This window comes from Hemicordylus capensis, chromosome 14 (assembly GCF_027244095.1).
Source record: "Hemicordylus capensis ecotype Gifberg chromosome 14, rHemCap1.1.pri, whole genome shotgun sequence".
Taxonomy (NCBI): domain Eukaryota; kingdom Metazoa; phylum Chordata; class Lepidosauria; order Squamata; family Cordylidae; genus Hemicordylus; species Hemicordylus capensis.
The window spans coordinates 18,942,630-18,962,222 of NC_069670.1; the positions used below are offsets into that span (position 1 = coordinate 18,942,630).

At 49.8% G+C, this 19,593-nt stretch overlaps 2 protein-coding genes across 6 annotated transcripts in view; both read left to right on the forward strand.

The window, feature by feature from the left end:
- The window catches only part of LOC128337152 (heat shock 70 kDa protein II-like), a 179,017-nt gene that overhangs the window by 60,382 nt on the left and 99,042 nt on the right, over positions 1 to 19,593 (forward strand). For 2 of the 5 annotated variants that reach the window (XM_053277816.1, XM_053277817.1), the window contains one exon: positions 5,725 to 7,758. The exons of the other annotated variants lie outside the window; for them this stretch is intronic. In XM_053277816.1, coding sequence (XP_053133791.1) covers positions 5,768 to 7,690 — 1,923 coding nt within the window. In that variant the 5' untranslated portion in view covers positions 5,725 to 5,767 and the 3' untranslated portion in view covers positions 7,691 to 7,758. Of the gene's footprint in view, positions 1 to 5,724; positions 7,759 to 19,593 lie in introns of those variants that run through there. 5 annotated transcript variants of the gene reach the window in all.
- LOC128337151 (heat shock 70 kDa protein-like) lies at positions 10,615 to 12,777 on the forward strand. The gene has a single exon (XM_053277815.1). The coding sequence runs from the start codon at positions 10,742 to 10,744 to the stop codon at positions 12,716 to 12,718; it is 1,977 nt and encodes a 658-aa protein (XP_053133790.1). The 5' UTR covers positions 10,615 to 10,741; the 3' UTR covers positions 12,719 to 12,777.

Sequence of the window (19,593 nt, forward strand, 5' to 3'; positions counted from 1 at the left end):
CTCTGTTGCTGCCCCACTACTCTGGAACTCTCCCCGCTGCCCCGATTCGGTCTGCCTCCTCCCTTTCAGCCTTTAAATCCTTATTGAAGACATTTCTTTTCTGCCCTTTAATTTAAGTGGGTTTAAAAAAAAAAAAATCTCAGATGCTGTTCTTGCCTTGTACACTGCCCTGAATCTGTGGATTGTGGATCAGATCTTCTTTGAATGAATGAATTCTGCCCATAATCAAATATAAGTCTGAGCTAGGCGATGCCGGGCATATGCGGGCAGTATTTGGCCCAGATCTCGAATTTTCGGCATCAAAGAAATAAATGTATCCATGGTGGTGAGGAGGATTTGGGGGTTTCAGTGGGTTTGCTGGCGGGCTTCATCACTTCATAGGAGTATAGGAAGCTGCCATCCACTGAGTCAGACCCTTGGTTCATCTTGCTTCGTATCGTCCACACTGTCTGGCAGCAGCTTTCTACAGTTTCAGGCTGGAGCCTTCTCAGCCCTCCCTGGAGATGCTTTCAGGGATTGAACCTGGGACCTTCTGTGCGCAGAGCAGAAGCTCTACCACTGAACGGCGGCCCCATCCTCTAAGGGGGAATATCTTGCAGCAGGCGGTGCTGTCATATAGTTGCCCCTCCAAATGTAAACCAGAGAAGACCCTGCTTAGCAAAGTTGGACGTTCCTGCTTGCTGATGCAAGGCCAGCTTTCTCCTCATTCAGTCCATTCAGCGGCCCAGCCAGGCCATTGAGCTCAGGATTGTCTACTTCCCAGCCCTACCTGGAGATGCAACCAGGGGTTCAACCTGGGACCACCTTCTGCATGCCAAACAGGAACTCCGCCATCGATGGATCCATCCCCCCATCAACTGATGAGGTTTTGTAACAAGATTTTCATCAAACATGAAATCCATTGGCGACGATGCCATGAAGGATGCCACGACAATGCCATGAATGGGTGCCAATGAAATTTCTGCGCAGGTGGAGGTGAAGCTGTAATGCTGAAGGCTCTCTTCCTGGCTGCAAACTGCTTCTGCAGAGGGCTCTTCCGAGCTGATACGTGTCGGATATGTCAGAGCAGAATCACACGTGGCACTCCAGAAAGCAAGCAAAATATATGTATATCTATATAGCATCATCCGCGTGTCATCCAGGTAAAGGTAAAGTGTGCCATCGAGTCGATTTCGACTCCTGGAGTCCTCAGAGCCCTGTGGTTGTCTTTGGTAGAATACAGGTATCTGGAGCTTTATTTAGAGTTTCTGAGACTGAGAAGGCAGGTCCCCTGTCCCTGTCTAAAAACAGACACAAGGGAAACAACCGAGGAGGGAAGCAGTAGAGGCTGGGTTCAATAGGAGGAGATTTGAGATAATTTCATGTCCTCTCCACCCCCAGCACAGTACCTCCAGTGACTGTTACTGGTGTCTATCTTATGTTTCTTTTTAGTTTGTGACCCCTTTAGGGACAGGGATCCATCTTATTTATTTATTTATTATTTCTCTGTGTAAACTGCCCTGAGCTGTTTTTGGAAGGGCGGTATAGAAATTGAATGAATGAATGAATGAATGAATGAATGAATAATGTACGTGTACTTAGCTATGGTAATAGGGTCCCTGCCTCAAAGAGCTTGCTAAATTTCAACAGCGGGGAAACATAAGAAGCACCCTGTTGGGTCAGACTGAAGAGTCATCGAGTCTAGCATCCTGTTGCCCACAGTGGACAATCAGATGCTCAGGGAAGACCCAAAACATAAAATCACTCACTCACTCACTCACTCAATCAATCAAATAAATAAAATAAAACAGGGCATGAAAGGAAGAGCCTTGTCTCACTGATGCTGCCCAGCAACAAGTATTCAGAGGTAGACTGCCTCTGACCATGCGGTTTCCATATAGCCGCAATGGCCAAAAATAGTCACTGAGAGACCTCTCCTTCTTCATGAACTGGCCCCTTTTAAAGCCCTCGAAGCTAGTGGCCCCCTAACCACACCCTGGGGCTGCGTAGAAGGAAGTTGACAGAAGGAGAATATGCCCAAATGCAGCTACATGCACTTCGCTTTGCCTTTCAGCTGAGGGAGATGGGGTTAAGCCAGCGAAAGAATCCCCCTTAGGGGCAGCGCCTTATCAGTGGGGTGCTACATCTGTTTGCTGGGAGTGAGCGCGCCCACAACGAGACGGCCGTTTCCCCCAGTGCTGATGGAAGCAGTGAAGATGTCCATACAATGACTGCGTCTTTCTTTCTTTCTTTCTTTCTTTCTTTCTTTCTTTCTTTCTTTCTTTCTTTCTTTCTTTCTTTCTTCCTTTCTTTCTTAAAAGGTCTCCTTGCAATTCAGAAGAAGGGGACGGAGGAGGGCCGAGGGGGGCTGGGCTACCTCTCCGCAAGGCTAGTCACGAACCATGCGACGTGGAGGGTTAAGGGGCGATGCAGAAAAAGGAGAAAGTGAGAGGCGTGGGGCTGGGGGGCTGGCGAGATCTAAACAGTGCCGTTTTAATTACATTCCATTAAAACGCGCTTTCGGGGCCCGCGTTTTGCTACACATTCTAATGGTAATGATGGGACATCTGTACAGAGGTCCCTTTCTCATCAAAGATAGCTCTATCAAAGGCACTCCTGGGAAACCCTTCACCTTTGACCCCCGGGGTCACCGCCGACACAGTGGCGCTATAGTCTGCGTTACTGTAAAGCCGTGGTGTCCGTTTTCCTACTCAAACTTGACCGGCTTTGAGAAGTAGCTGTTAATTTTTCCTTTCCTTGCCTTGCCTTTTTCTTTTCTTTTTTTTTAATCATGTGAAATGTGTCCTGGATGGAGAGTGTATCCCAGCCTGAGAGGAGCATTCGTGGAATAATGACCAAACCTTTGTTAGAATTATTTATTTGAAATATGTCTATTATCCTGCATCTACGGAGCAAAAAAGGTGGCTGAGAGCCAAGCCGGCAGTTCCCCATGGAGGAATTTCAGCTTGAAATTGTGGGGACAGGGAGGGAAAGGGGGGTCGAATTGACCCCACCCGGCTCACCTTATTTTGCTGCTTCTCCAAGCAACAATGGTTGGCAGCCACCATTTCTTTCCCCACAATTTCCCTTGGGACAATGCTACATCAAGTGGCAGCATTTTGAGAGGAAATCAGAGGGGGGAGATAATCACAGCCGAATCTGCTTGAGCCCCCGTTTTACCAAAATGAGAACTTGCCAAAATGGCGTCCTCAGTTTGGCGACTAGTGATCATCAAAACTGGGGAGCAGTTTGGATTGGCCCTAAATTTAAAAAGAATTAAAAAGTACAAACAGCAAATAACTCCCCTCGATAAGGGACACATTGCAAAATGGGACACTGGAAGCGACAGCCTTCTGAGTCAGACCTTTGGTCCATCTAGCTCAGTTTTCCCTGCTCTGACTGGCAGCAGCTCTCCGGGGTTTCAGGTAGTACTCTTTCCCTGCCCTGTCTGGCAATGCCACAGATTGACCCTGGGACCTTCTGTATGCGAAGCAGATGCTCTCCCACTGAGCTATGGGCCCACCCCACTAAGGGATATATCTTACAGCTCCATCCCCAGGACCAGAGAAGCCCAAAGAAGCTTAGATAATAATGACCTCTGCCCCCCCCCCACACACAACTCTTCCCCTTTCTTAAACTATATTATTTCTCATTTATTTATATATTTATTTATTTTTACTTTTATGTCCCGCTCTTCCTTCAAGGAGCCCAGAGTGGTGTGCATGGTTATGTTTATCCTCACAACAACCCTGTGAGGTAGTTTAGGCCGAGAAAGAAGGGACTGGCCCGGAGACACCCAGTGAGTTTCATGGCTGCCTGGGGATTTGAACTCGGGTCTCTCTGGTCCTAGTCCAACACTCTAACCACAATACCATGCTGGCTTAGACTAATAGCCCCGTCTCTCTTGGACGATGGTGGAGACCATTGTTTCTGTGCTCTGGGACCAGGCTACGGGTTCTTGCCAAGGAAACTAGCAATCGAGCAAGTTCAGAATGGATAGAATGCTAAGAATGTTACATTAAGAATGTTTATGGGTGCAGCTGCAAAATGCCACAAGAGTTGTCAGGCAGTGTTCCCTCAAAGAGGGATTCTCAGATGTTGTTAGAGTGCTGGACCAGGACCGGGGAGACCCGAGTTCAAATCCCCATTCAGCCATGAGACTTGCTGGGTGACTCTGGGCCAGTCACTTCTCTCTCAGCCTAACCTACTTCACAGGGTGGTTGTGAGGAGAAACGTAAGTATGTAGTCCACTGCTCTGGGCTCCTTGGAGGAAGAGCAGGATATAAAAATGTTTAAAATGTTAAAAGAAAGCAGCTCGGGATGCCGGGAGTTGTAGTCAACAGCATCGGGGAATCTCTCTTAGAGGGAACACTGTTGTGGGAGAGAGCTGGTCTTGTGGTGGCAAGCATGCATGGCCCCCTTTGCTAAGCAGGGTCCATCTTGGTTTGCTTTTGGATGGGCAACTACAGGGGAGCACTGTAAGATATTCCCTTTGGGGAGGGGGCTGTAAGTCAGTGGAAGAGCATTTAGGGCCCACTCCTTGGCATCTCCAGGTGGGGCTGGGAGAGACTCGTGCCTGAGATCTCACTGCCAATACAGTATCGACAACAGACCAATAGGTAGAGAAGCTCTTACCGCAGGACTTCGGGGCCGAAGTCCAGGGCCTCCACACCTCCGCGAATGCTCTTTAGTCTGTCCTGGGTGGTGTGCTCGCCACGCTGTGCTGCCAACAGGCCATGCTGAGCCAGGCGGCCGAGTGAGGTTGTGACCTGCGCCAGGTGCTTTAGAGATAGGGGGTGGGAGGGGAGGAATGGGGAAAGAAATATGTTGGGATGGGAATATGTTAAGTTGTGTGTTGAAATGTTTCTGCGAATGCACCTTTACATAAATATACCTGGTTTTACATTCTGGTGAGTTCAGTTGCTGTTTGTGCCCTCAAAAATCCGTGTGTTAAAAATACTCTGTGTGTGACGGTGTGTGTGTGCGTCATCCCCGCCGGTTGATGCTTAACTTGCAACCGGGGTGGGTGATGGGCTCCAAAGGCTTTTAGGTCCAGGCTCCAAAATTACCTAGGTGCACCTCTGGAGACAGGTAAACAGTTAGACAGATCAATAGTCTGTCTCAGTATAAAGGCCGTTTCCTCTGTTCCGAAGTTGGTAGTGGTCTGTAGCTTAGATGAACTTAGATGAAAAAGGGAGGACATGGAAGAGAGTTATTAATTGTTTATAGGCCTATGATAGCTAATAAATGTATAGACATGAACACCCATGTAGAGTAGTAGTAGTATACCTTTAGTTGGAGACAAACAACTAAGGGAGGGCTGTTATCTTCATACCTCACTTGTGAGCGTCTCAGAGTCATCTGGCTGTCCACAGTTGGAAACAGAGCGCTGGAGCTTGGATCTGATATAGCAAGACAGTGCTTCAGCTCTTAAGCCAAGTTAGGTCACCATAAGGAGGGAGGGAGGGAGCTGGAGGCCAGAGGGTGTCGCCCTGACCAGCCATTTCAGGGTTGTCTGTTCAACCTCCATTGTGATGTGTCCTGGTGAAGTCAGCAGTCTTGCTGAGGGGTTAGAGTCAGCACCCTGAAGTTAGGGGAAAGCCCTAATTGCCCAGCTATAGGCAAGAGAGAAGATGCCATGATCCCTAATCAAAACCTACGGCCTGGTCAAAGAACTTGTGGGTCTTGAAGAAGAGAGAGGGGGGCACCCAGAACTCTCTCATGGGAGCATCTATATCCTTCCAGCTCCCTCTCATCAACCTCTGCTAAAAAGGTGACTGGCATAACCATGCCTAAGCGGAATGCACTGGCTATAGGGATTGACCTGGGCACGACCTACTCCTGCGTGGCTGTCTGCCAGCATGACAAAGTGGAGATCATCGCCAACGACCAGGGGAACCGGACCACACCCAGCTACGTGGCCTTCACCAACACGGAGCACCTGGTTGGAGACCCAGCAAAGAGCCAAGCCTCTCTCAACCCCCAGAACACCGTGTTTGCCGCCAAGCGGTTGATTGGCAGGAAGTATGAAGATCCCACAGTCCAGGAGGACATAAAACACTGGCCTTTTACTGTGGTCAACCATGACGGGAAGCTCAAGGTACAGGTGTCCCACAAGGGCAAACAGCGGTCCTTCTACCCCGAGGAGATATCAGCCATGGTGTTGGGCAAGATGAAGCAAACGGCGGAGGCATACCTCGGCTGTTCCATCTCCCAAGCCATCGTCACAGTGCCAGCCTACTTCAATGATGCCCAGCGCCAGGCCACGATAGATGCCGGAGCGATCGCCGGGCTCCAGATCCTCAAGATCCTCAATGAGCCAACAGCCGCCGCCATCGCCTATGGCCTGGATGCAAGAAACCACAGGGCAGGTCGACAGAACATCCTCATCTTTGACCTTGGTGGGGGCACCTTCGACGTGTCCATCCTCACAGCTGAGGATGGCATTTTTGAAGCAAAAGCCACCTCAGGGGACACCCACTTGGGCGGGGAGGATTTCGACAAGAGGCTGATGGAGCATCTGGCTGAGGAGTTCAGGAGGAAGCACAAGAAGGACATCCGGCAGGACAAGAAGGCCATGCAGAGGCTGAAGATTGCTTCCGAGCGTGCTAAGTGCATCTTAAGCTCGTGCAACGCTGCCAGCATCTCCATTGACTCGCTCTACCAAGGGGTCGATTTCCACATGACCATCACCAGAGCACGCTTTGAGGACCTGTGCGCCGACCTCTTCCGAGCCACTCTCAAGCCCTTGGAAAGAGCCCTGAAAGATGCCAAGATGAGCAAATGTGAGATCAAAGACATTGTGTTGGTTGGTGGCTCCACCCGTATCCCCAAGATCCAGAAGCTGCTGAAGGATTTCTTCAATGGGAAGGAGCTGTGTAAGGGCATCAACCCCGATGAAGCCGTCGCCTATGGCGCTGCCATCCAGGCTGCCATCTTGACGGGCAACCGGACCTCAAAGATGCAGAATATGTTTCTTCTGGATGTCACCCCTTTGTCTCTGGGGATCAACACTCAAGGAGGAGTCATGGCAACTATCATCAAACGCAACTCGCCTGTCCCTACCAAGGAAACCATGGAGTTCACCACCACTGAAGATGATCAAGACACCATCTTGTTCATGGTGTATGAAGGAGAGAGAGCCTTGACCAAACACAACCACTTGCTGGGCACATTCACCTTAAAAGGCATTCTCCCAGCGCCCTGTGGGGTCCCTGTCATTGCAGTCACGTTCTCCATCGATGAAAACAATATCCTAATGGTGTCAGCCAAGGACATGGAGACTGGGAACACCAGCCAGCTCACCATTTCTGACACCAGGGGCCGCCTTGGCAAAGAGGAGATTGAGAGGATCGTGCAGCAGGCGGAGGAGTTCCGAGTCAACGACACGTCCCAGCAGGAGAAGATCGAAGCCATGAATTCCTTGGAGTCCTGCACTCTAGAACTCAAGAGGGCTGCCGAGGAGCAAGTCCTAGATGTGCAAGCCAAGAGGAGGATGCTGGAGATGTGCAAGAGCGCCACCTCCTGGCTGGAGGGCAACCCCTTGGCCGAGAAGGAGGAATGTGAGCAAAGGCAGAAAGACCTAGAGAAGGCGTGGGACTCCATCTGCACCTCTCTCATCCCAAGGCAGAGGGCAGAAGAAGGGATTCTTGGAGAAGATCAGAATGTGGCAGATGCTGGGAAGGATGAACACATGGAGGAAATGGAATGAACCACCAGACTGCCAGAATGCATTGTTCCACCTAACAGGGCACATTAAAAAATATGGGTAAAAACCTGCCCAGTCTCCCTGTTCTGTGCGTGAATGGAGGAAGATGGCCCTTGTTCTTCAGGGGTAGAGCCTGTGCTTTGCTTGCAGAAGGTCCCAGGTTCACTTCTGCACAAATCATAGGAACACAGGCAGCTGCCATACCCTGAGTCAGACCCTTGGTCTGTCTAGCTCAGTATTGTCTGTCTACACAGACTGGCAGTGGCTTCTCCAAGGTTGCAGGCAGGAGTCTCTCTGAGCCCTGTCTTGGAGATGCTGCCAGGGAGGGAACTTGGAACCTTGTGCACGCAAGCAGGCAGGTACTCTTCCCCTGAGCTACATTCCCATCCCCTAAGAGGAATATCTTACAGTGCTGACACATGCAGTTTCCCATTCAAATGCAAACCAGGGTGGATCCTGCTTAGCAAAGGGGATGCCTCATGCCTGCTTCCACAAGACCAGCTCTCCTCCCATAGACCAGTTCTCCTCCAATCCAGTGGAAAGGGCCAGGCTGCAAGGTTGAAGAAGTCCTTGGAGAGCTCCTGCCATGCAGAGTAGGCAGTACTGAGGCAAAAGAGGAGAGCTGGTCTGGTGGTAGCAAGCAGGACTTGTCCCCTTAGCTAAGCAGGATCCACCCTGGTTGCATTTGAATGGGAGACTAGAAGTGTGAGCACTGGAAGAGATTCCCCCTCAGGGGATGGAGCCGCTCTGGGAAGAGCAGACGGTTCCAAGTTCCCTCCCTGGCAGCATCTCCAAGACAGGGCTGGGAGAGACTCCTGCCTCCAACCTCGGAGAAGCCGCTGCTAGTCTGTGAAGACAATACTGAGATAGATGGACCAAGGGTCTGACTCAGGGTATGGCAACTTCCTATGTTCCTATAGGTGGCCCAATAGCCCAACTTGGTGGTTCAAGGCCGCTCCATATGTAGTCTAAGCTATGTGTACTGAGAGACAGCCCTCCCATGAGGCCAGGTGAAGCGCCTGCCTCAAGGAGAGTATATTATTGGGGCACCAGCAAGGTGGCAAGAAGCCTTTCTGCTCCCTGCTTTTCAAAGCGGGGGGAGAGACGGTTGCACAGAAAAGGGGTAGTCTCTGGCCTCCTGCTGCGGGCACATGGAGGCCCTGAGCTCCTGCTGAGCGCCTTCCACAGTTCTGTCACAGTCCAAGTGCAAACACCAATACTGGGTCCAGGATTCCACACCCTGCAAATGGCAGAGAAGTTTCTTCCTCTGGAACCAGAAGCTCTGCTAAGGGGACCCTGGGAGTCTGCAAGAGGAGGCTGTTGCATTGCTTCTGCACGCTACAAGGGCCCAGAGGGGAGTGTTGCAGCTCCTAGGAACCTCGGAAGCTGCCCTCTGCAGAGTCCACCTTGCATAGTACTGCCAGGGAGGGAACCTGGGGCCTTCTGCCTACACCACTGAGCTATGGATGCTCCTGATAAATATCTGCAGCTGACTTCCGCATCAGACCTTTGGTCCATCTAGCTCAGAGTTGTCTACACTGACTGGCAGCAGCTCTCCAGGGTTTCAGGCAGGGGTCCTTCCCAGCCCTACCTGGAGAGGCTGCCAGGGATTGAACCTGGGACCTTCTGCATGCCAAGCAGACGCTCCGCCACCGAGCTATGTGTGGATGCTCCTCGTGAACACAGGAAGCGGCTTCCTACTGAGTCAAGCCCTTGGTCCATCTAGCTCAGTCTGGTCTACACTGACTGGCAGTGTAGACCTTCCTGGAGGTGCTGCCAAGGGTTGAACCTGGGGCCTCCTGCCTGCCAAGCAGATGCTCTACCCCTAACCTACGGCCCCATCCCCCTAAGGGGAATATCTTACAGCAGGCGGTGCTCAAATGTAGTCGGCCATCCAAATGCAAACCAGGACAGACCCTGCTTGGCAAAGGGGACTATTATTCACTCCCACTGCCACTACCAGCTCTTCACCTTAGAGGTGACCCAAGAGGCTGGCAGGGCTCCATCCGGTCTAATAAAGGTGACGGGTCTGGCCTGGTTCTTCAGGGTCACAGCTGCAGAGGTTCAGACAGAGGGAACGTTTGAGGAGCAGCTCCTGCCTCCAGTTATTTTTGGAGAGGGGAGGAGATACGGGTGATTAAGTTGGGTGGGGGGAGTTCAGTAAAATGTGCAGGGGGGGGCTCAAATGCTTAGTGGTGGATCTGCACCCCTAACTGGCTGAGCTGCTCATGGACTGCCCCTTCCTTGGAGGGCAGAAACTGAACATCCGCTTCCGTTTCCGGAACTGAATTCATGTCGACTGCGATGAAGCCAGAGCAAAGTCTTCAGCAGGGAGTGTCTAAGAGGGAGGAGGACTCAGTGATCCTTTGCCTGAGCATGGAGATGTGACAAGTGTGTCCCTATGTGTGAAGTGCTAGAGGGTATATAATGCCCTCCCCCCCAATGCTGCAGTCCTAGGTTCACCACAACAGGCAGCGGCCCCCTGCTCCTCCACAGACTCCGCCTCCAGACAACCACGGTTCTCTCTGGCACAAATGCTTCCAGATGAGGATGTGAATCGTATTCTGTTCTCATATCTGTTTCTCATATTCTCCTATTCTGTTGGCTTTAAAACAAAAACAAAACCCAGCTAGTTTGCAGATCACATTCTAACTGGTTCAAGTCTTAGCAGACCCAGGCAGTAAACATGAGTGCAAGAAACTCAGAGCTGCACAACTTTGGCCCTCCTGCAGAGGCTGGACTACAACTCTCATGATCCCTACTGGCCCCTGTGGCTGGGGATGATAGGAGTGGTAATCCCAAAGCAGCTGGAGGGCCAAAGTTGTGCAGCCCTGCCACACCCCAAGGAGAGAGAGCAAATCTACAGAGAGGGTGAGGTATGGCTGGTCCCAGAGGGCCTATTGTGACATAGGTCATGATGGAGCACCACCTGGAGAAATATCAAGGGCAGAGGCAGAGGAAGTGCCCCCCAAGAGCCAAGAACATCTGCCCCCCCAGGGTTGCCAATTTTCCATCTTTGGCAGAAGGGCGGGGCCCGGGGGGAGAGACACCTCTATGGGAGCAGACCTCAGCCATGAGAATGCTCATGACCACACAACCAATGGCTCCACACCACACTCCGCCCCCGGATTTAGATCGGAAGTGGCCAGAACTCTGTCCAAGGGTCCAGCGGTGGGGATTGACCTGGGCACCACCTACTCTTGTGTAGCAGTCTGCCAGAGGGGCAAAGTGGACATCATCGCCAATGACCACAGCAACCGAATAACCCCCAGCTACGTGGCATTCACCGACCGCGAGCGCCTGGTGGGAGAACCCGCAGAGATACAGGTAGGCCTCAACCCAGAGAACACGGTCTTCAGCGCCAAGCGGCTGATTGGGCGTCCATTTGATGACCCCTTGGTACAGTCGAACCTGAAGCACTGGCCTTTCCAAGTGGTTGGTGGCGGCGGGGGGAAGGTCAAGGTTCAAGTGTCGTACAGAGGGTTGGAAAAGGCTTTCTATCCCGAGGAAATCTCCGCCATGGTGTTATCCAAGTTGAAGCAGGTAGCTGAGGCCTACCTAGGCCGCCCAGTCACACAGGCTGTCATCACAGTGCCAGCCTACTTCAACGATGCCCAGCGCCAAGCCACCATAGATGCTGGTGCGATCGCAGGACTCCAAGTCCTCAGGGTTATCAACGAGCCCACTGCCGCCGCCATTGCCTATGGCCTGAATAGCAGCAGCAAGTGGAAGACGAAGAGAAACATCCTCATCTTTGACCTGGGTGGAGGGACCTTTGACGTTTCCATCCTTGCTGTCCAAGACGGGATCTTCGAAGTGATGGCAACAGCTGGAGATACCCATTTGGGTGGAGAGGATTTTGACAAAAGGCTGATGGATCACCTCGCTCAAGAGTTCAGGAATAAGCACAAAGAGGACATCAGCCAAAGCAAAAAGGCTCTGCAGAGGCTGAGGGCCGCCTGTGAAAAGGCAAAGCGGACCCTGAGTTCCAACGTTACAGCCAATATCAACATTGACGCCCTCTACAAGGGGGTGGATTTCCACGCTACCATCACCAGAGCTTCCTTTGAGGACTTGTGCTCTGACCTCTTCCAAGCCACTGTGAGACATGTAGAGAGGGCACTGGGAGATTCTGGGTTTAAAAAGACCCAGATTCATGACATTGTGCTGGTGGGCGGTTCCACTCGCATCCCCATGATCCAGAGGCTGCTGTCAAAATTCTTTGACGGGCAGGAGCTGAGCAAGACCATCAACCCTGATGAGGCAGTCGCTTATGGGGCAGCTGTTCAGGCCGCCATATTGACAGGCCACAGGTACCAGAACCTGCAAAATCTCCTTCTCTTGGATGTGACCCCAGTCTCCTTGGGACTGGAGACCGTAGGAGGCGTGATGGACGTTGTGATCAAACGTAACTCTCCGATCCCAACGAAGGAGACCAGGAACTTCTCCACCACGGAAGACAACCAAAGCAGCCTCTTCTTGCAAATCTATGAAGGGGAACGAACGTTGACGAAGCACAACCGCCTTCTCGGCACTGTGACGCTCAGTGGCCTCCAACCCGCCCCACGCTGCGTGCCGGTGATCGTGGTCACCTTTGTCATTGATCACAATAATATCCTTACTGTTTCTGCCATGGAGAGAAACACGGGCAAAACCAACCAGCTCACCGTCACAGACACCCGAGGCCGGTTGGACAGAGAAGAGATGGAACGGATTCTACAGGAGGAGGAAGATTATAGAGCGCGAGAGAAGGCAGAACAGGAAAAGATAGAAGCCTTGAATTCTTTAGAGTCCACCACCCTCCAGCTCAAGAGAGCTGCGGTGGAGACAGTCCTGGATGACCGAGCCAAGAGGAGGGTACTAGAAATGTGTGAAGAGACCACGGCATGGATGGAGGACAATCAGCTCGCTCCGAAGAAAGAGTACGAGGAACGGAAGAGGGAGCTGGAGGAGGTCTGCTCTTCCATCATCACGCATTTCACCACGGATGGAGAAAAGCCTTATAAAGGCGGGTTGGGGGAGAAACGTTAGCTCCAAACTTCTTGGCAAACCACTGAACCACATTAAAAGAAAAGAAGTGTGGATGGAAATATTTTACCTCTTCCTGGTATATTTGGTTGTTTGTGGATGAAAATGGCATGAGACATACTAAGGTGGTTCTCACGATGTTCTCTAGGGCAGGGTAGGAGAAGCCTCTGATCCTAGTCTGGGAGCTGAGTGAGCTCCCAATTGACGAAGCAAAGTGGGAGGAGAGGGAAAGGATGGCTGGTGAGCTGGGTACGGAGGGGGAGGCCTAGGAAGTGCTTTTCCTGCTCCCTCCTCATTCCATACCCAGTTCACAGAAAAGCATCTTCCCTTCTTCCTACCTTGCTTGTAGAATTCCCATGGCAACCAATTGGGAGCAGGTGAGGCTCTCAAATTAGGGTCAGGGGCTTCTCCTCTCCTAGTGATCATCATGAGAAGAGCCCTACTTTCTGTGGTCCACTCCATGGCCTAAAAACCAATGTCCTGTAGCCAAACTGACACCTGGTTTTCTACTCCAGTTCCTGATCGATGCATTTGAAACGCCTGATACATTCTGATACATAGAAATTGAATTAATAATAATAATAATAACAACAACAACAACAACAACAACCATAGGGGCCACAGAAATCACCATCAGCCAATTACAAAAAGCAGCTTTACTGGGAACAGCCTATATTCTGCGACGATATCTATAACAATTGACAATAAAATTCAGCCATCCCAGGTCCTTGGGAAGGACTCAATGTCTGGATAAAACAAACCAGTCAATAACACCTGTCTGACTGTGTAAACAAGAAATAATAATAATTCTAAAGAAGGCCAAAAGAGTTTTGACAACTTTTTATCAACTCTAACTAAAATATCCTGGTTATTCTTATCAAAAACAGAGGAGGAGAGCTGGAATTGTGGTAGCAAGCATGACTGGCCCCCTTTGCTAAGCAGGGTCCACCCTGGTTTGCATTTGAATGGGAGACTACATATGTGAGCACTGTAAGATAGGGGTGGAGCCTCTCTGGGAAAAGCACCTGCCCGCTTGCAGGCAGAAGGTTCCAAGTTCTCTCCCTGGCATCCCCAGGCAGAGGTGAGAGAGACTCTTTCCTGCAACCCTGGAGAAGCTGCCACCAGTCTGCGTAGATAATACTGAGCTTGATGGAGCAATGGTCTAACTAGGTATAAAGCAGCTTCCTGTATTCCAGGATGGAAACAGAGGGAAAGCTGAGGAACAACTCTTTGTTTAGGTTGGGGGCGGGGGGGTAAGAGGAAAGACACTTCTGAGGAGATGCGGGGAGATATGGGTTATCAGGTTTGGCAGGGGGACATTCAATAAAATGAGGGGAGAGCTTCCCAAATGCTTAGGGAGGGATCTGTACCCCTGTGAGTGGACATTTCTTAGACATGCTCATAAGTCTAGGCCATGCTGAAGTGTTGTAAATGTAGGGTTGCCCCCGGATTTGGTCTCCTCCACCCGGCTGCTAAATTCCACTCGGATTTACACAGATTTCAAATGCACTGCCTGGATTGCCCGGATTTTACTCTGGATTCGCTCACATAGGAGGGCAGAGAAGGAGGGGAAAGTGTACAAATCTGCACTTGATCTTAGCCAAAAGGCCGAGAAACGAAAGTGTACAAATCTGTCAAATAAATAAACAAAGTGCAAATTAGTTGCCACATGATTGGCATAATATGCCCCTGCTAACTTGGCAAAGAGGCACCTTTTAACATGGTGATTCTCTTTTATTGAGCAGGGGGAGAGTAACTGGCCCTCTCCACCCCCAGCACAGGACCTCCAGTGACTTTTGCTGGTGTCTGTCTTATGTTTCTTTTTAGACTGTGAGCCCTTTGGGGACAGGGAGCCATCTTATTTATTTATTTATTTATTTATTATTTCTCTGTGTAAACTGCCCTGGCCCATTTTTGGAAGGGTGGTATAGAAATCAAATTATTATAATAATTATTATTATTCTGCAAATTAAGCCACCTGGATTTGGGAAGCTTGAATACGGCAACCCTACATAGACAGTGCCTGGCCAATGCTTAGGAGTCCACCCAGCTGACTTGGAAAGTGTTCCCTGAGTTTGGAGAACGACCCCGCTAAATGAAAGACAAGAGGGGGAAACTTGACCGACGTTATAATCCACAGCCATCTCCTGCAAGGTCAGCCTGAGACAAGTTGGCAGGACCAGTCCCAAGCTCTGGTGCAGGACGGCTTTGAGGAACATAAGAGAATTCAGAATATATGAGCTGGCATCTCCGCCGCCGTTTCCTATAAGTAGCAAATTATCATGCATGCCGTTCCTCCTAGCGGTAATAGAGTTTAATCACAACGCAGTCATTTGATTTCCCTCTACCGCGATTTGGCTTTAATTAATGGCCACTTACAGGAAGGGAAAGGAGGGGGCTGTGCTTAGAAGTTAGGGGTGGCTTTTCCCCCTCCCCCCCCTTCGAGAAGATGAATAACATTTGGAGAGCTCTGATAGAAGTTGCCAGAAATATGGCAGCTTGGAATATCTCCAGCGGAGGCTGACTCTTCTGTCCTGATAGCAGATTGGCACCATCGAAGAAGGGAAGGGTATCTAGCATTTGTGGATTATCAATGGGCAGTATGTGGAGTTGTGTATCAATTCTGCACAAGGATGTAAAAAAACACAAAATATATGATGGGCTGCAGAATTCCCATGAATTTCAGCCTTCTGGTTTCCAGTCTTTGCGTCCTGTGAAAGATGTGCTTGAAAGTCATAGGAACATAGGAAGCTGCCATATACTGAATCAGACCCTTGGTCCTTCTAGCTAGCTCAGTATTGTCTCTATACAGACTCTCAGCGGCCTCTCCAAGGTTGCAGGCAGGAATCTCTCTCAACCCTATCTTGGAGATGCAGCCAGGGAGGGAACTTGGAACCTAGATGCTCTTCCCAGATATTCCCCTAAGGGGAATATCTTCCAGTGCTCATGCTTGTAGTCCTGCCCTGGCTGCATAATTCATAGGCAACCAGGGCAGACCCTGCTTAGCTAAGGGGGGAAGTCATGCTTGCTACCACAAGACCAGCTCTCTTCTCAAGTCACTGGGCTACTCTGGGCTAGTCATTCATCTCAGCCTAACCTACCTCACAGGGTCGTTGTAAGGAGAGTTGGAACCATGTACACCACTCTGGGCTCATTGAAGGAAAAGCAGAATATAAATGTGAAAATAAACAGATAAAAAGTCAATAGCATACACTTGCCTTTCAGGAGAGGCTGAAGATTTGGGGATTTTTAGTATAGAGAAAAGGCAATTAAGGACAATGGTGATAGAGATTTATAAAATCAAGCACAGTGCAGAGAAAGTGGAGAGAGGGAGAGAGGGAGAGAGAGAAGCTTCCCTTTTCTCCTGTAACAGTCAAGCTTAGGGGTCACTCTGTTAAACTTATGGGCAGGAGCTTTGGGTCAGACCAGTGCAAGGCATGTTTTGTATGATGATTGATTGACTGATTGAGTGCTGTCAAGTCGATGTCAACACTTAGCGACCACATAGAGAGATTTGTATGATACATAATTAAAATATGGGAGGAAAATAGGTCTATCAGTGATGGCAAAAGGGAATTTCCAGGTTCAGAGACAGTCTACCTGTGAATACTAGGTGCTGGGACAGGAGAGGGCTGTTGCTTTCGGGTCCTGCTGATGAACTTCCTGGAGGCTGGCAACTGTGGGAAGCAAGAACCAGGCTGGAAGGACTTTTCCTCTGCCCCAGAGGCACCTTCTTATGTCCTCATTGGCAATGGGACTTAGGAATGGAACCTCCATGTACAAGAACAGCCTGTCTCTGAATGCCCGATGCTAAAGGAGCGAACCATGGGGAAAAGATGCCACCAGATGCATCCCACACTCCAAACCTCTGGTCCATTTCCAGGGACCCCCAAAGAGAGAGCTGAACCCTGTGAGCAAGACCTCCCTCCAAGGCTAAAACCAAGATGAGGACTTGCCAGGGAAAGCAAACAAGTATGGGCTGATCCACCCTGGGTGGGAGGGGGGAGCAACGTCCCCCCACAGCCCTACCTCAGTGGTTCCTCTCCTGCAGCACTTGGACCCTTTCGTGGTTTTCTCCTCCCGATAGGTGGGCCTCCTTGAGCAGGATGTTTAGAGAGATCCCAGGGAAGCGGGGTGGCTGCTTTGGGGTCACTGGAGCATGCGGTTGAGTCAACAAGGGGCTCTGTCGTTTATTAAATTCCTCCAGAGAATTGTAACTGGGGAGGTGAGTAGTGTCAGTGGGGAAGGGCGGGCAGGGAAGAGTTGGGGGGCTCCTTCTTCTAGCTCAGAGGATTTGAGTTTCCCTGCTCTCATCCCATTTTTGCCTTTATTATTGGGGAAATCGTAAGTAACCTTTGCTCTTTCTGGCTCAGTATTGTCTACACCAGGTCTGCTCAACATAAGGTCCCGGGGCGGGGTGTGTGTGCAGATTTTCATTCATTCATTCAATTTTATACCGCCCTTCCAGAAAGCCTCCGGGCGGTCCATGATCTGATCCAGCCCATGGGGACTTTTTTGCTGGCCCGTAGGTAGGATGATTGTGCAGCAACAGCACCCTAGGAAGACAGACGGTCGGTCACCCTTTGGGGCAATTCCAAAGTTTTGTTCTGGCCACTATCTCTAGTTAAGACTGTAGGTCCCTTGACAAATGTAAAAGATCCACAAGTAACAAATAATTGCTTTCATTAATCTTTTGAATAATTCATGTTAATGTGCTGGAAATTGTATTTGGGCCCCCAAATACCATGTCGTGGTTGGTTCCGGCCCACCAGGGCATTTTAGTTGGGCACCTCTGGTCTACACTGACTGGCAGCAGCGCTCCAAAATTTACATAAGACCAGCCCTGCTGGATCAGACCCAAGGCGTAGACAAGCATCCTGTTTCCCCCAAGGCCCACCAGATGCCTCTCGGAGCCCACAAGTAGGAGATAAAGGCATGCCCCCTCTCCTGCTGTTGCTCCCCTGCAACCCGTAGAGGCAACTGATTCCATATCTGGAGGTCACCTATAGCCTTCCAAAGTAGAAGCCATCATTAGGCCTGTCCTCCATGAATGTGTGGCACAGAATTCCACAGGCTAATTATGCACTGTGTGAAAAAGTACTTCCTTTCAGAAAGACTGAAATGTCCTGGCAATCCATTTCACGGGGTGCTCGTGCTGGGAGAGGAGGAGAAAAGACTCGGATTTTCCTCCTACCTGGCTTTCACACAATCACTTCTACCCAGGTTTTCCTCCTACTTTGCTTCCACACAACAGAAAATTGAGAGCACACACAGCTCCCAAACCCGAGGTAGAACACAATTTTTGATTGTGTGAATGAGCTTATGGTATTGCTCATCGACTCCTATTAGGCAAAACATCCATTTAACCATAGAGTTCTAATGTAGTGATTTCAACATTCTACCATTATAAGCCCTGCACATTCTATTGGTCATAAAATCTCAACCATCTGTCCCTTCTGCCTGAACATTTGCAGCCATCAACTAGGCGACAAGTGACACCAGCCCTCCAAACCTGGTACAGATCCACTGTAAAATGGCTGAGATGCATTATTTTAAAAATTGAGAGGAGGAGAGCTGGTCTTGCGGTAGCAAGCATGACTTGTCCCCATAGCTAAGCAGGGTCTGCCCTGGTTGCATAAGAATGGGAGACTTGATGTGTGAGCACTGCAAGATATTCCCCTCAGGGGATGAAGCCGCTCTGGGAAGAGCAGAAGGTCCCAAGTCCCCTCCCTGGCAGCATCTCCAAGATAGGGCTGAGAGAGATTCCTGCCTGCAACCTTGGAGAAGCCACTGCCAGTCTGTGAAGACAATACTGAGCTAAATAGACCAATGGTCTGACTCGGTATATGGCAGTTTCCTATGTTCCTATGTTCCTATGACCCTTACATTCTTGAAAACAAGTGTTGGCTACTTCCACCCCCCATCAGGTTGCACAACTTACAGTTTTTTAATGCCTCTTTAAATGTCTTCAAAAATTCAGGTGTGTGCTGAAGTATAATCCTGTTTCGGGGGGAAATCTGTCCATATTTGTTAGCCTCTGCAGTCACTGTAATAACAAGGTGGAATAATCTAAGAGCACAGATCACTAATTTTTGGCCATTGAAGGTTCGGAATCAAAAACAGGCGAAGGCAAAAATTGCAACAGTGGCTGACCACTGGACCGAAATGGTGACAATTGAGAGCCAGTGTGGTGTAGTGGTTAGAGTGCTGGACTAGGACCGGAGAGACCCAAGGCAGCATCTCCAAGATAGGGCTGAGAGAGATCCCTGCCTGCAGCCTTGGAGAAGCCGCTGCCTGTCTGTGAAGACAATATTGAGCTAGATAGACCAATGGTCTGACTCAGTATCTGGCAGCTTGCTATGTTTCTAAACTCAGAGGCAAGCCTCCTCTATTGTCGCCCCGGGGTTGTGGAACAAACTTCCTGTTTAAATTAAAGCTGTTCCAACCATGATGATTTTTAGGAAACAATTAGAGATGCCCCCGTTCAACCAGGCTTATCATTGAATTTTTATTGGCATGTTGCTTTAAATGGAACTCTGTATAAGTTTTGATGTTTCTTTTTAAATTTGTTGGTGTTTTTATATGTCTGCAAACTGCCTTGAGACTTTTGTAGTATTCATTTATTTAATACAATAAATAATAAATAAATACAATAGTAGGCAGTATATAAATATATTGATTGAATGAATGAATGAATGAATGAATGAAGTCTTGTTTTGGCAATCCCAGGCAGGGGTGTATCTAGGGGTAGGGCAGGCAGGGCACGTGCCCCGGGCGCCACTTGAAGGGGGGGGCGCCATTTGGTAAAATTAATTTTTTTTTTAAAAAAAGGCTTCCAAAAACAAAATGGCCACCGTGCATGCTCAAATGGCCTCTGT